Below are 15,668 nucleotides of genomic sequence, written 5' to 3' on the forward strand. Positions count from 1 at the left end.
AATCCATTTATTAATCCACACATCCAGTCATCCACTCTGACATCCATGTACTTTTGTAACAGTTTTTTTATATCATTTTTTAAAACTGATTGACATTCAAACAGTGTTTCAAGTCTTCATCCACAGACTGCTATTCACATGTTCCTCATTGTAGTATGTGCTTTGTTTTCCAAAATTCAACTTTCCTTTTAACTCTTTACCCCCTTTTGCTGCAGAAAGTATATTTATCAATAGTTACTTTTAAAAAAATATGACGCATGGTTCCAGTCAATTAAAATGTAATTCAAATGCATCAGAAAACATAAAAAAGGGAAACTAATTAGTCAACAAGTTAATTTGGTTAATATTTACATGCATTGCTGCTCTGACTGCATCTCATAAGCTTGAATAGAAAAAAAATCATTTTTAGTTCCCATTAACCAAATGTAAATTATTTTTTAATTATTTCCGTTCTAAGCACTTTGCAGAAGAAGTCAGGAGAGGTTGATCTGTGACTTGCAGTGATATTCATAGTAGCCGAATGGTTTTATTCCTGTAGATTTGACTGTGGGTAATAAAGTTTAATGATTTTTATGATTTAACTGGAATACATCAAATGCATGATGTGCCATTTAATGCTGGTGAAGAATTTAGTTAAAGAATGTAGTTCTAACTATATTAAGAATGGAAATTGAATTATTAAATTTGCTTTCATCTTAATAAATTTATCTGCAACAGTTGCAAAATATCAGTTCTAAAATCTCACATGAAATTAGGATTCAAGTCCTGAAAACGTCAAAAGATCCTCAGCTAACAGTGTGTTTTCAGCCCTGCTGTTCCTGTCCAATCCGTCGTAACCCTGTTACTCAAATCATTCTGCAAAGCTGCTTTTCTTTTTTTGTCACCTAGATTAGATTTGTGAAACAGCTGGTGTCATAATTTTCCAGACAGTTACTCTGCCAAATTATTTCTTCTTGTTTTCCACCCTTAATTTTAACCTCAGGTGGGTTCTCTTTTTTTGGACATCTGTTCACTCATGTTGCCTCAAAGTCCTGCATATCAAAGAGACTTGAGCTTATTAAAGGTAAAACATGTTGGAAAGTGATGCCCACTCTGATGTAGCTCAGCACTAATTTTTACACTTTCTAGTGTATTATGTCCAACTTCCTAATGGCCTGAAAAGTATTAAACTTTAGGACTCCAGCGATGCAGCAATAAGCTGATTCCTTACAACAGCGATGGCAGCCTACCTGTTTTATGTATGGAGTGTGGGTACACTGTATTTAACAGAGAAATAGAGAATAATGGTGCATACTGACTGTTCAGCATTAAAAATATAATAAATCCCATTATCATAACCAGGTTTTTTTCCCCATTAGGTTTTTAATATAAATTAGTTAAACATATTAGAAAGTAGAACGAAAATGGATGGTTTTGCAGTTATTTTACAGATCAGTGTTTTGTTTATCCCGTCTTATACCTAAATGAATCTCGTGCAAATTTCCATTAATCCATCCATCCGTCATCTCACCCTCACCGGACTGATAGATTTTTTTTAAAAAATTGGGATTTAGGAGTTTTGACCATTAAAATCTTATCAAATAATACTGAAAACTAATGTATTGACTGTTAAGTGATCTAACAGACTTTATATCATTTTCTTGTAGAGGCAGTGCCTCACCTGTCTGCATGTCACTGGTTATTCTGTGGTCGCAACAGTTCACGTGCCCTGTTTGTCCAGTAACATTCAGTCTTCCAAAAACTTTAAATCACTGCATTTCTCTCCTCAAACAGCAATGCATTTATTTGTTATTATTAGAAAAAGAAATGGCTGATAAGTGTGCAACTACAGTCCCACAGTCAGCCGTTGTGGATGGATCCAGCTGCTCCTTTCACTAAAACAAACACAAAGCTCATTAAGTGTGGGAGCTGGTCGCAGGTTGAGGATTTGACCATTTCTTGTCATTTGCATTATCTTGGTATTTGGCAAAAGCAGATGGCCAGACTTTTCTTCGGGTTTCTCATGCCAGAGTCACTGAGTTATATTTTGTAGAAAGAAGACCAGCTGCTGATGAACTGTGGTTCCACATAAAACTAATCAGTCAGTACTCCTTCTGGATGTACCTGAAAGCTTTTCTTATCTGATTATTGAAAGTTAATATCTTCTGTTACTATGGTGATAATTTTAATTTACATGGATTGATAATAGTTGCTTTTGAATAATGAGCTTGGAATAATTTGAAATAATTTAATTTAATGTTTTGGGGGGAGGAGGGTTTGTCATGAGTGTTTTTAAAGTATTTATTAAGACCTTCTGCCAACAGTTACTGCAGTCTGTCAGTATTTTGACAAGAAATATTCACATAATTTAGAGATATTGAAACATTTTACATGAAAATATGTTTGTGAGTTTTCATACAAACAAAATCAGTTGTTTTAGCCATAACACATTTAAAATAATTAATTTCTACCAAGAGTTTGAATAAATGAAAATGTCTGAGTAAAAACATGAAATGAAAAGCAAGCCGTCCCCTTTTGTCCTAATACCATCCCACTCAGCAGCAGCAATTAAGATTAATACATAAAAAGGAACACATGTTGCCTAGGATTGCAACCTCACTAACCATCAAAAACACAGAAAATTTGTTCCAGAAAAGCAATGTGTTCCAGTAACAGAAATCTTTACAAAAATACATGTCAAAAACAGCGACAGAACTCAATGTTCTTGGTTAAGATAACATGACCAAACATTTAGTTTCAAGTCACCCAGTGTTTAATCTCTGTGTCTACTTTAAAGCAATAAAAAGATGATTACTGCAAGTTTAACTCTACCTTGGCAAAAGAGTCAGCTGTGATCTTTATTATAGACTGCACTTGTTCTGCTCTCTCATTCCTGAAGATCCTTTAACCTCACCTTATTATCTCACTTTCATCAGAGTCTGGCTGATGGCTTCTCACTGACCTTTATCTTTAGCAACACTCTGACTCTCACTAGTGCTTAAATCTTGGCACCAACTTTCAACTTGAGAGCTCTTCCCTGTCAGAGCGGTCAGCGTTGGCTCCCTGGCTGTAAAACTGCAGTGAGTGTGGGTGGGACTTCCCTGACAGCAGCAGTCACTACAGCGTTTGTCCAGATCTTCAGCTGGGGTTAGATAAGAAAAGCAATCACAACGGTCGCCTAACACTTCTCAGTCTGATGCTGGACTTGGGTTTTTTCAGTTTATTTAAGTCCAGGAAGGGTCTCATTTCAAATAATTACAAATTTGTAGAATTTACTGAGCAGTTTAGCTCTAAAGATATCACATCAAATAGAACATTTGTTTTCTAGTTTTAATTTAACTTAGAGCTTCATTTGCCAAAAGCTTTTCATTAGGCATTATTGAAACAGAGAGAGATAAAAACCCACTTGTTTTTTACTCAAACTCAAATTGATGCAGAAAAGCATGATCAAGAATTTGTTTTATAATGTAATATAATATTCAGATAAAAAATATGTTTCAATCTCTTTCTTATATTTTTCTACCTGTTGTTTGTTCTTGTGCCAAGTTTGTTATTATATGGTTTCTGCATTTAGTAAAAAGTGTATCAAAGCACTGTTACGTTATTTTTACATTTTTGTACTCCTAACATCTTTTTCAAGAGTGTAAAAACACGCTGAACATAACATTTTCACCATCATTGAAGACTAATGATGATGAGATCATTTATCTTAAAGACCTATATGGACTTGGGAAACAGGAACATCAGTCTTTCACCTGCAGCAACATAAAGAGTATCTCCCTAAATTGCGTTGAAATGGACTCTGAAGTTGAGGGCCATTGACAGGTGAAGTTATTAACCTCACTGCAACAACACCTATCAGGGACAAAGGATCTGCTGAACAGCAGTTGTAGGGACGATGTCTCTGGTTTTTGTGGCTCATGTATCTAAAGGTTTCCTCAGAGGGAGAGTGAACCAGCTTCATGTTTCCTACGCTAATAGATCATTGCCAGAGGTTTAACCACAACATGGTGAAAATCTTTAAGTTGTCAGAAAACTAAATGTATCACAGCCAATCACAGGGAGGGTTCTTCTGGTGCCTTTTCGCCAACATATTGGATCAAAACCAGAAAATGAAGTCTTTGCAAACCGTTGATATTGTGATTTATCACAGCAAAAAGTTTGTTCTAGCTTAAGTAATTCTGATTTATCATAATAACCCAATTTTTTATGCACTCCACAGTTTGCATTAAAGTTTGCTTTTCCACAATAAACACAAAATTAAGGTTGAAAGGACAGTAATCACAAGCAACGTTGTGGAAACATATTGGTATGAAACACGGCTCCTTGAACGAATGAGAGCTTGGACTAAATCTAAAGCGCAACTAAGTCATCAAGGTCATTTTGAGTATTTGTGGTTAAACGGCTACTGTCACCAAGATAAAGAATTCATAGAGAACGAGTACCTTAAAGTTTTTGCATCGCCACTAACAAGGCTCACTACTGGTCAGTCACATGTTTTAGCTCCTACAAATATTATCACAGCAGCATTTATTACCCAGCTAATCTGCACCCACAGATTAAGTTATTTTCAAAAATTACTGAAAAAAGCAACTAAAAGCCAAGTGGAAATTGGGCTTCAGAAGTTTGCAAGAAAGTCTAAAAACACAGAAAGACATAATGAAGTAATTTAAGATGTTTTAAAATTAGCAATTTTCTGATTGTATTTGTGGAACTATTTTTGTTTTATCTGAAAAAAAAATCTCACAAATGTTCTCTGTTACTCATAAATACCAGAGAAAATATTTCAGACCACCTTAGTAACTCAATCTAGATAAAATCTGTCTCGTTTGTTTTATGTGGAGAAAGCAGCTTGACTATTAATGATGCAGCAGGACCAGGAAAAACTTGCTTAAATGTATTAAATATTGATCCTGCCATTTTTTTCTCAAACTAAAAATAATTTTTATCTTTTCTTTTAACTCTTGTTGCTGATTAAGCTGAAAAGTTTGAACAGCAGATACACATGCATTTAGAATGTTGCATAAAACTAAAAGTATCAGAGGGATATGTTAAAAAAAATACCTGGAAGGCTTTACCTTGCAATGCAGGACAAAGTGTCTTGCTAAGGCCAAGTTGCATAATTAATACAAGACACTGAGTCACTGTGCAGTTAGTTCCTTCCTGGTTGGCAGCTAAACTAAACTAAAGTAATGCTTTGTCTTCATTCTCCTCTTTAAATGGGAACATTTAAAAAAGAGGTTATGAGTTATTAGAAGTTATATGTTTTATCTGTAGTAGAAATGTCTTTTGACATTAGTGAGAAAAATACAGGTTATTTGGTCCTGGAGGGTGAAGCCACCAGCTAAGCTAAGAAAGATCAAGACCAAAGCAGACTGCATTGTCTTAGAGGTCCAAATGCAAAAATGTTACAGCAGTTCATCTAAAAAAATGTATGAACTATTTATTAGTCATATGCAAAGAAATCAGCAATTATTTGTGTAGGAAATTAGTGAACAGATGCTGCATCATCAGTGATCCTCCTACTTATAAACCTATAACAGAACAAACTGCAGAAATCTTGAACTATGCCTTTAAAACAGCCTGAAGATCCATTCCTGATCTTTTTATGACCTTTGTCTGTACAGCCAAGATGCGTTCATCTGACCTGTACGTCATTTACAATCGACAAGCGTCACTATTCTGCTTCCTGTTGGAAGAAAAATAACAATCCAGGCAGATGATAAAGCGGACAGCGATAAATGGAGAAAAAGCGAGGTTTCTGATTTAATTAATGTTTTGGGTGATTGTTCTATTCAGTCCATACATTTGCAAAAACTGAGCATGTTTGCAACGTGTGACACTGTGTCCTCTCTGGCGCATCCAGATCACTTTTAGATTGTTTTCAGTTCACACAGGAGGTCATGTACAGGTCACATATATTAGGAAATGTGAAACCCCCCCCCCAAAAAAATTGATTTAAAAAAAATTCTAAAAGTAAACATTAAAGCTGGCTGTGTGAACGTAGCCTAAAATCCAATCTTGAACCTGTATGTCACCACATACAGTAAATCCATAAGCACACCTGTCTGTGCCATGTCAGATTTAGTAAACCATATGCTTTCTGCCTTAACAAGTTGACACTAGTTTAATCAAGAACTTTTGAACATCTGCAAACTCTACTTAAGGCATAAATCTCTAAGTCAGAATCCTCATTTAAGCTCAAACACTCAAGAACATCAAGAGAGTGAATACAGATCAGCTCCATATGGCAGATTACACATTGTGGCCAAAAAGGCTCTTTACCGCCATTGGTTTAGTCTTCCCTCATTTACGGAGCCACTCCTGCTTTGGCATTTAGCCTTTCAGGCAGGGCTGAAAAAGAATCTTAAAGGAAAGTTTTATATTCTTCAAGCTCAAAGGCACAGACACCCAAAAAACTTTGTCGCTGTTCATTTCAAAGCTACAGCTCTTCTGTTCTTTTAGATATTTTTCAGTCGGTTTTCCATTTTAACCTGTTCTTACCTGAGCCTCAGCTCACCGATGAGATGCACATTCTTAACAGGGATGGCTTTTGCCTTGAAGCAGCAGAATCAACGATTCTGATCCTGCAGACTTTGAGATGCTGGTGAGCATATTCAGGCAGCAGAAAGGCTCCGATCTATTAGCACTGATTTAAAATGCAGTCAAATGACACTTCATAATTGTACTTTGAGATGTTTCCGAAACCTGACTTCCTGGAGAGTAATGATCTATTTCTAAGAATCCACGGTTAATGACATGCCTTAGGCTGCTCATTCAAAGACATGAGTTAGTAAGAGATCTGAATAACGAACTATGCAAGCTGTCAAAGGACTGAATAAGATATTAACCAGGAAGGAGAGCGATGAAAAGAGCTGCATTTGATGTTCTGGAGATCAAGTCAAATGAAAGAAGCCTGAAGGTCAAACCTTTTGCTTTACAGGCACAACACTGGATTGTTTTTCTCTAAAATATATCCAAGCGATTTGCTGTTTAGCCAAACCTGAGCATTTGCTGTTCTGAGGTCTCCCCTAACTGAGGCTGTCACCAGTAGGCAGAGTCCCATCCATCTCTGACAGGCTGTTGCTAAACTGGCATAAATATCTGCCTTTCACAATGTGCCAATTATTTCTGCAGTGTCAGAAGATCTGCATGGCTCAAAGCAAGCATTTGTTACTTTAGTCTTTTCACTTTCTGCACCATTTCATGCCTCATATCCGAGATTTGGAGTACTTCATCATAAACAGTGCTTTCAGATGAAACTTTGTGCATTTATTGAAGCAAACTCCACCAAAAACTTTTTTACATTGCAGTGCCACTATCTTGTTATATCAACTTTAGACTTAATTATGCTTTGTCATATTTAACTTTTTTTTTTCTAGTACTTGAAAGTTTTGGTAAAACTTCAGTTTTTTGCAAAACAAAAGGTTAAATATCTATATAAACAAGGGAAGTGGCAGAGCAACCATCAAACGCCTGAAGACAGTTTAGTCAAGCCAGTACGGGTTTATTAATCAATGTGTGACCTTTAAATACTCCAGCAGGAATGAGGCGTAATAAACCTCTAGTGAAGTAGAAAATAAGGACACTGTGGAACATTAAGAGAGCTCCGCTTAGCGTGATGAGGTTATTTAAATATTTTTCATGACAGATCATTTTCAACTGATATTGGGTTAATTTAAAACTTCTTACTTTGCCTGAGCCTGTTTGTAGCTTTTGTGGTTGAGGATGGGGTTAAATTCATGGAGTCAGACATTTTACATAAATTAAATGTTGGCACATCTCTTAATTTTCTGTCTTAAATCTCAATCATTTGAGACCAGTGGAAAGTTTTTTTTAAAGGGTTTTTCTAGCTCTAGTTTCCTTTATTTGCAGTAGATTAGACAGGAAATCGGCAGAAAGAAAACAGGGGAAGACATGCACCAGACGGATGCTTCGAGGACTAATAGCCTCAATATCAGGCGGCCGCTCTTCCTCTGCACTGGCCATCAGTGGAAAGAAGTTTCATCTATCAGTTATTTACTGCTAAACTGTTTCCAAATGATTGCTTTAGGGGGAAAGAAATATTTCTCCACAACCAATATTGTACCAATATTGTAATATTTTTGTCGCCAAAATCAGAGTAGCAGGCAAACCAACAACTATTTAGATGTTTCACTAATGATAAAAAGCTGAATAAATTAAACATAATGAACCAGTGCTCAATTATTCTTAATCTGTATTTTGTCTGAAAAAGTAAACAAAAAAGCATTCACATTCACATAGCATTTATAACCAAAGCTTATTTTCCTCCATTTGTGCTCTCATGTTTCGTTTTACTCACAGAAACTCCACCTTTCAGTGGAAGATTTCCCAAAACAGCTGCTCTCATTCCCATACTATAACTCAATCTCAACATTTGATGGAAAAGTTATGGATTAAGACTTAGATTTGTAATCAACACCATCAGTTTGGTATTTCTCTTTAATGAAAGTTTGATGCATTCCATTTTGTGGCTTTGGGCTTGTGTTCCCAATGGACCTTCCGTACCTGCCATATGGCAGTATGTTCCCACTAAGACAGATCCATAATGGGGCTATCAAGAGGCAGTACTGATTAGTTTTTCTATTTAGACTCACATGTTAGACTTTTTTGCATAATTCTCAGAAGCAACCACCCAGCGATCCGCTCCATGCCTCCCTCTGTTCCATGAAGCCAGCTTTATTTGTAAAAGCTCAGGTTTTTGCAGAACCTGGATGGTTTTCTGGTGATTTATACTGACCCAGAATCTGTTAAAAGAGTGGCTTGTCTTGCAGCTTTATGATGAAACTGTTTTCTGTAATTTAATAGTTTAATAGCTCATTAAATGAACATGCTTGTGGGATACTACATTAACACTGCAATCCTAAGAAGCTTTTATTAGCAGTTAATTAGTATGGCTATCTGTTTAGGTAAGCAGCCTGCAGTCAGTGTCTAAATATACTTTTAAAAATAGCATTACCTTAAGACTGCTGGGTGTTGCTCCCTTAGTTTAAATGAATGTTTTGAAACTGGAGATATTACCAAACAGCTAAAATTACTTTTATAAGAATAGTGGGAGCTCTCCACTTCTCTATTTGCTGGAGAAACTCTGCTCCCTCAGGCATTTCTTGGGCATTATAACAAAAAGCCACAGAAACATTGATATAATTCTAGTGGTTTTGGACTATACCATGTGAAAACCTCCTAATACACTGGATCCACAGAACTGACCCACAGTGAGCTCTGACCTGCACTTGATTAGCTTAAGTTACGTGTCTGAGACACTATAAAGGCTAATTACTGAGGTTAATTAGTTTCTAGTCTTGATAAATCAAACGTATTTTTGTTGGCCCCATTTGCTGAAGAAATTTCCACATCCTTCTGAAGAACATGAAACATTTGTTTTTGTTTTGCTCGTCTTCTGTTCATCCGTTTTAATTGGTTAGAGAAGACATTTTGATAACAGACCTGATTCCAGAGAGAAAACAAAAGTTTGGCTACTCTGTAATCCAAAGCAGTTTACATATTTTGTATGACGTTCACCTAAGTTTCTTTATATTTTGCATATATATATATATATATATATATATATATATATATATATATATATATATATATATATATATATATATATATAAATAAAACAGTTGGTGAGTTGATCCAGTCCAAGCTGCAGAGATTTTGAAATAGAAATTATCTGACTGATTCATTTTGCATCTGCTCCTCCACAGTTGCATCAATTTTGAGATTCCTATTGAAAAACCATGAATTACTGTGTGAATAAGTTAATTTGTGTCAAACTGGACCAATTATTAAATCAAACTGCAGTCAGGCATTTGGAATAATCCATCCATTTTCGATTAATACTTGCAGAGAAACTTGAGTGAGTTTCTAGAGGACACCTTGAATCACTTACCAGTCCATCACAGGGCAACACAGAGACACACTGCTGTAAACCGACAACAACTCTTACTCTCTCGGGCAATTAACCCAGCATGGATGTGTTTAGACTCCAGGAAGAAGAGTGCCTGGAGAGAGAAACCAAACGTGTGGTTAGAACATGCAGACTCCAGAATCCCTCCAGCTGCGAAGCAACAGTGTGAACTAATACACTGCCATGCAGCGCTGAATCTTAAGGGATCTAAATCTTTTATCCCCCCTTCTATTTAACATTCAGCCATCACCTACAGTATAACACAGAAGCATGCCTTTGCTCCACATGTGTGTATTTCAGTGTATATCATTCCTTTATTTCATGCTCACTCTCTCAGACACGTTTTGATGTCTGTTGGATTTGTTCCAGAAAAATTCTGTAAAGCTGGATTTCACATATTCAGATAGATGGCTGTAAACTGAAGTCAGCTGGGGGAAATGATCGGTTGAAACAAACTCCTCTGATCTCCTGAACTTTGATTCTGCATGGCTGACACGCCACATCTCCACTCCAGATTCTTCACAAAGCCTTTTTCTTTTATCTATGGCCGTCCACCATCCCATCTGCTCTGCATCCTCTCAGTAGTCCGAATCAATTTACAGCAAAATAGAGTCTCTGTTTCCATCAGCCGGTGTCCTTCCCGTCACAGCAGACTTTCATACAGTGTTGAACACGCTGTCAACAGCAAAAAGCTCAAACCAGACAATGACGCAATCCACACCATGAGCAGACAGCTGCAGATGATAGTTGTATACTTGTTATTACCCATAAATTATCATTTTTTCATACCACTTACTGTACAGTTGGTTTGTGCTGAAGCTCTGGATGTTTTAAGCTCTCGCGAACACGTCAACTTTGAAAACTTGGATTTTGCTCCAAGGATTAAGCCTTCTGATCACTTTCCGCTCTGAAGAGATGATACCGACTCAAATCCGTCAAATGCTCCCAGCTCTAATTCAGGAGCAGTCATAGCTGTTACTTAACTAGTGTCTTCACTCCACCTGACTTTAAAGGTGTCCCCTGGGGATGTGCAGAGTTAGACTTCAGTGCTAATATATGCAACACTAAGCTGCCAAAAGCACAGGAGCACAGCTCTTAAAATATCTGAAAATTTTGAGACAGAATTTTATCCAGAACATTTTGAACCTTTTTGATGGAAAAGAAGTGGGATCAAAAGGTCATGCAGCCCAAGGACCTCAGAAAACCCATAGTTTAAGAGTTTATAACTTGACAAGAAGATCAACACTTATGATTTTATTTGGCTTACAAGGCACATTCAGGAAAAGTTAGACATATAAAGATAACTACCTAGTAGTTTTCTGTGGTGTCTGGCACAGAGATGTTAGTAGAAGTGCCATAATGTTCTGTAAATTGCAAGGTGGGTCCTCCAAACCATTTTGCAGCCATTTTTGCTTTATGGCAGAAAAACATTTTCATGCTGAAAGAGTTCACAGCTTCAGGGAATACATTTTCCATGAAAGGGTATACAGGCCCTGCAACAGTGCTAAGGGATAATAGGTGGTACATGTCAAAGTGACATCAGTATGGAAGGTAGGACAAAAGATCTCTCTGCAGGACATTGTTCAAAGTATTACACTTCATCTGCCTGCTTACCGTCTTCCCACAGTGGATCCTGATGCCATGGGATCCCCAGGTAGTACTGACCTGGCCATCCACATGATGTAACAGAAATTTTGATTTGTCAGAGCATCACCTTCATTCATTTCTGATGCTCAATGTTTGTGCTTTTGGCAGTAGACATGGGCCACCATGAGAACCTGACTGCTCCACAACTTTGCAGCCACATAAGTGCAAAGACTGTGATGCACTCTATTATGATTCGTCTACTAGAACCAGCATCAATTTTTCAGCAGGTTGAGCTGCAGTAGCTCATCTGTTGCGTTGGAGTAGATGAGGCAGCTGTCACTCCTTATGAGCATCAATTATGGTTCCTTCCATTGACCACTTTTGACAGATACTCACCAGTGAAGAACTGCCATTTTGGAGACACATTAAAGCAGTTTTCTAACTATCACAAATTGATCTTTGTCAAACTTGACATTTAATGTTCACTTGTTGTCTGATATATTCCTCCCACAAGCAGGTAGTGGGATCAAGCTTGACTTGGTGCTAAGGAGGGTGTCTGGTTTGGCAACCTCAGGATTTCATCTTTGCTTTTTGAACATGATGTGAATTTGTTGGCCTCTTTAAGCCATGACTTTTCACATATATTGGAGCAGTTTGCAGCGGAGAGTAAAGTGGCTGGGATGAGAGTCAGCTCCTCTAAACCTCAGGCTAAAAAACAGAAAAAGGTGGATTTCTCCCACTGGTTCAGGGGTCAGTCTTTTGCCTGAAGTACAGAAGTTTAAGTATGTTGGAGTTTTGTTTATGAGTGATTGCAGCCTTTTTTGCGCTAATGTTGCTTCTTCTCTAGTTTGTCCTTGTTAATAGAAAACAGTACCAAAAAGTAAAGCTCTCACTTTATTGGTCTGTCTAAATTTTGACTTTCACCTCTGAGCATGAACTATGCCTCGAGATCAGAAAAACAGATCTCTGGAACAAGCAACTGAAAGCAGTCAGACTCTTGATGAAGAGGAGCAGTGGTCCAACCCGAGACCCTGTTTCCCCCAGCCCCTCTCAAAGGAAAAGCATTCAACTCAGACGGTTCAAGCATCTCACTGCAGTTGATTACAATTTTGGATGAACACTACAGAAGCAAAACTTTTAAAAGTCATCTCTGAATTAAGAAAGTGAGTTCTAAGAACAAGTGGATGGGATTTATTTTATTTGATTGACAGACAGCAGGGAAGAAACAGACAGCCAACGACTGCTGCACTGATTTTATGCAAAATTTGCTCAGCCATGATGTACCAGAAGACAAACAGCATGCAATATTCCCTTTTATTACTCAGGAACTTTAAATAACTCTCCTAAATAAATTGGGTAGATTCCTTTCTCTTCACCAGACTTTAAAGTGGTCAGTTTAATACCAAAGATATGTGTTCCTTCTTGAAGGTTTTTGGAGAATTGAGGAAAGCGATCAGATTGAAGATAAGAAAAATAAATCTTGAGCTACAAAGGTTTTTGTTTCAGAATTAGTTAATTACCCAGATGGTTGTATTTATCTAAACCAACGAGTCACAGTGACTTTGCACATATTCTTGTTCTCTTGAACTGTGACGTAGGAAAGCATTCATACCCCTCTCCAGACATCTGCCCTCTCTTCCCTCAACAGTAACAAGACAATCTTTAGGTCTTGTAGACACCTCATTGCTTTTACACATCTGAGATACCAAGTAAAGTACTCACAGCCTCATAATAGCTGACCAATGTAGAGGACAGTCATCTTCCCAGTTCAGTGGTGTTATATGGGGCACTCTGCGGTAGCTGAAGGCGCCACTGAACTGACCTATTGCCTATTACATTTCTTAACATCGTCATGCTGGTCAGATTGCAGTAAAGTGAGTCATGAGAACGTTAGTTAAAGCTGGTTAGTTCAGTAGTGGCAACGCAAATTGTTTATTCAATAGTAGCATCACTTGAAACAGAAAAAAAGGGTCAGTACATCATCCATGTGTTTTATCCTTTGGAAAGTGAAATGCCAGCCACACATTTGTGTTTTGTGTTCAACATGGGTCGTGTCGATCTCCACTTTACGCCTTCTTTAGTTTCTCAATCCAGGCATAGTATTTAAAAGCTCACATAAGCACAGGAAATGGCCGGCTTCATTGGTGATTTATCACCAGCCATGCAGCTTAGATGAGGGTTGATCTTTGTGGCTTAATGATGGAACTGTTCTTTAAGAAAAGCTAAAGTCCCAGAGCAGTTAAGACTTTGCTCTCGATTTCTGTCCAAGCTATTCTCTGCAGTCCTTATACTTAAAGGATAACTGTTATCATTTTCTTGAAGAAATGCTGATTATCTTTGAAAAAAGAACATCTTTGCACACCCAAGGCAGTCGTCTGAAGTTACACTTTTCCTTTTACATTTGCTGTAATCCAATTACCTTCCCTCCATTATGCATTCACCGTTTTCTGCCACACTGCTGTGTTGAGCACCACGGGCTGTTTGGCCCACTGTCATAGCAGTGTGCTCGTGTAAACAAATTGAATTTGTGTAACCTTGCTGACGGGTACAAACTGCAGAGTCCAGTCTGGCTGGTGAGAGCGGCGTCCCTAATGTTTGGAGCCCAGTGGAAACATAGTTATTACGGCCAGAAAGAGTGAACTCACCGCCTACAGTGGCAGTCGGCTTGTTTTGTTATATGGATGATGAAGTTGATGTATTGGTCCCTCGCATGCGCAGAACAGGCAACTTCTCTCTACCCAGTGATGAATTGCTTCAATACTTTGGGCTATTGAAGGACCGGAGCACACCAGATCTCATCTCAACTCTTCCTTTCCATTTTCTCAGTTTTTTATTTTGGCACATCTCAAATAAATTGTATTCTTTTTTTCCTTTTGTTCTGTCTTTGCTTCCCCTCTATGCTTCCTTGTTCCTCCATCTATAGACCCACTTCTTTTGTCAAACTTTTAATGAGGTAAAAGGTATGCAAGGCTACACTGAAAACACTTGACAAAGCACTTTTGAAAGATTAAGGCTGACTAACAGCACCGCGGTGCCTCGCTGGCTTTGTCTCTCCACCCTTTTCTTTCTCTGCATCTGTCCACTTGATCAGGAGGCTGTGAGGATGAGCATTGCAATAGAGGCAAGATTAAAATCGGATGTGAATTGGGCTGGAGATTGGTTTGCAGCCTGAAAACGGAAACAGAGAGAACACTGGGGGAAAGATAAACAATGAGGGAAGGTCACCAGTAACGACATGGTGTGAAAAGACAGTGCTGCTGCTACTGCTGCTGCTGAGTTAGAGGATAAAATTGACTGGGATTCAGGATTTGCTCTCATATATGTATGGAAAGTATATATATAAATATATATACATCTTCCTGCCACTCTACCTATTGAGTCGTTTTACAGCTACTTCTCTGAGTATCCAGAGGCTGCTTTGAAAGCCATCTGTCGGCCAGTGTTTTACGCCACCCATTAAAGCACTCAGGGTGTTGTGTGGCTTTTAGCCAGTATTTCATATCATTAGTCACTTCTAAGTCAATTTAATGAGAAATAACATGTTTCAAGAGCCAAATCAGCCATTATTTCTTCCCAGTGCTTTATAATAACCATATAGGTTAAAACATTTGGACTATTTAAGTGTCTGCAGCTCATTTTGATTGAATGATTGTGTAGTTAGTCTTCATTCCCTTTTTTGAGAAAGGTTCTCACCACCAAAATCAAACTGTTATACACTGTTCATAGCTGACTGCCCTCTGTTTTGCAGAGTATGGTATGTCATGTTATTTACAAGCAGAGCATTTGATCGATTGTTTGTTGCAGTTGGAATCAGAGACATTTTCCATAAAAGTTTCATATCGTCTGCTTTCCTCTTTGCCTCAGCAGGAGTTTCTGTTTGGATCCTAGTTCTTGTAGAGTGGCCCTATTGATTCCTGCATTTATTTTTAACTTTGTTTCCCATTTCTCTCCTTCACAGTGGCAAACATCTTATGGCGGGAAGAAGGTACGTCTGGGATTCTCCTGCTCCTCTATAGCATTCATTAACCTGAGTTAATTGAATTTGTGTAATAGAGTTACTGAACTGTGATGAGGAGGATTAAATGATTTGTTACTTTAATCATAGATAACATTGCTCCCAGCTTATTTCCATTCTAAATGTTCATACTTTGCAGCCTTAGGAGTTTTT

General features: G+C 37.7%; 1 protein-coding gene across 1 annotated transcript in view; it reads left to right on the forward strand.

The window, feature by feature from the left end:
- The window catches only part of LOC129360476 (follistatin-related protein 5-like), a 173,942-nt gene that overhangs the window by 143,653 nt on the left and 14,621 nt on the right, over positions 1-15,668 (forward strand). The window contains exon 11 of the mRNA XM_055030744.1: positions 15,459-15,485. Within this exon, the coding sequence (XP_054886719.1) occupies positions 15,459-15,485 (27 nt within the window). The remainder of the gene's footprint in view (positions 1-15,458; positions 15,486-15,668) is intronic.

Source organism: Poeciliopsis prolifica, unplaced genomic scaffold (assembly GCF_027474105.1).
Source record: "Poeciliopsis prolifica strain line A6 unplaced genomic scaffold, Auburn_PproV2 SCAFFOLD006, whole genome shotgun sequence".
Lineage (NCBI taxonomy): Eukaryota > Metazoa > Chordata > Actinopteri > Cyprinodontiformes > Poeciliidae > Poeciliopsis > Poeciliopsis prolifica.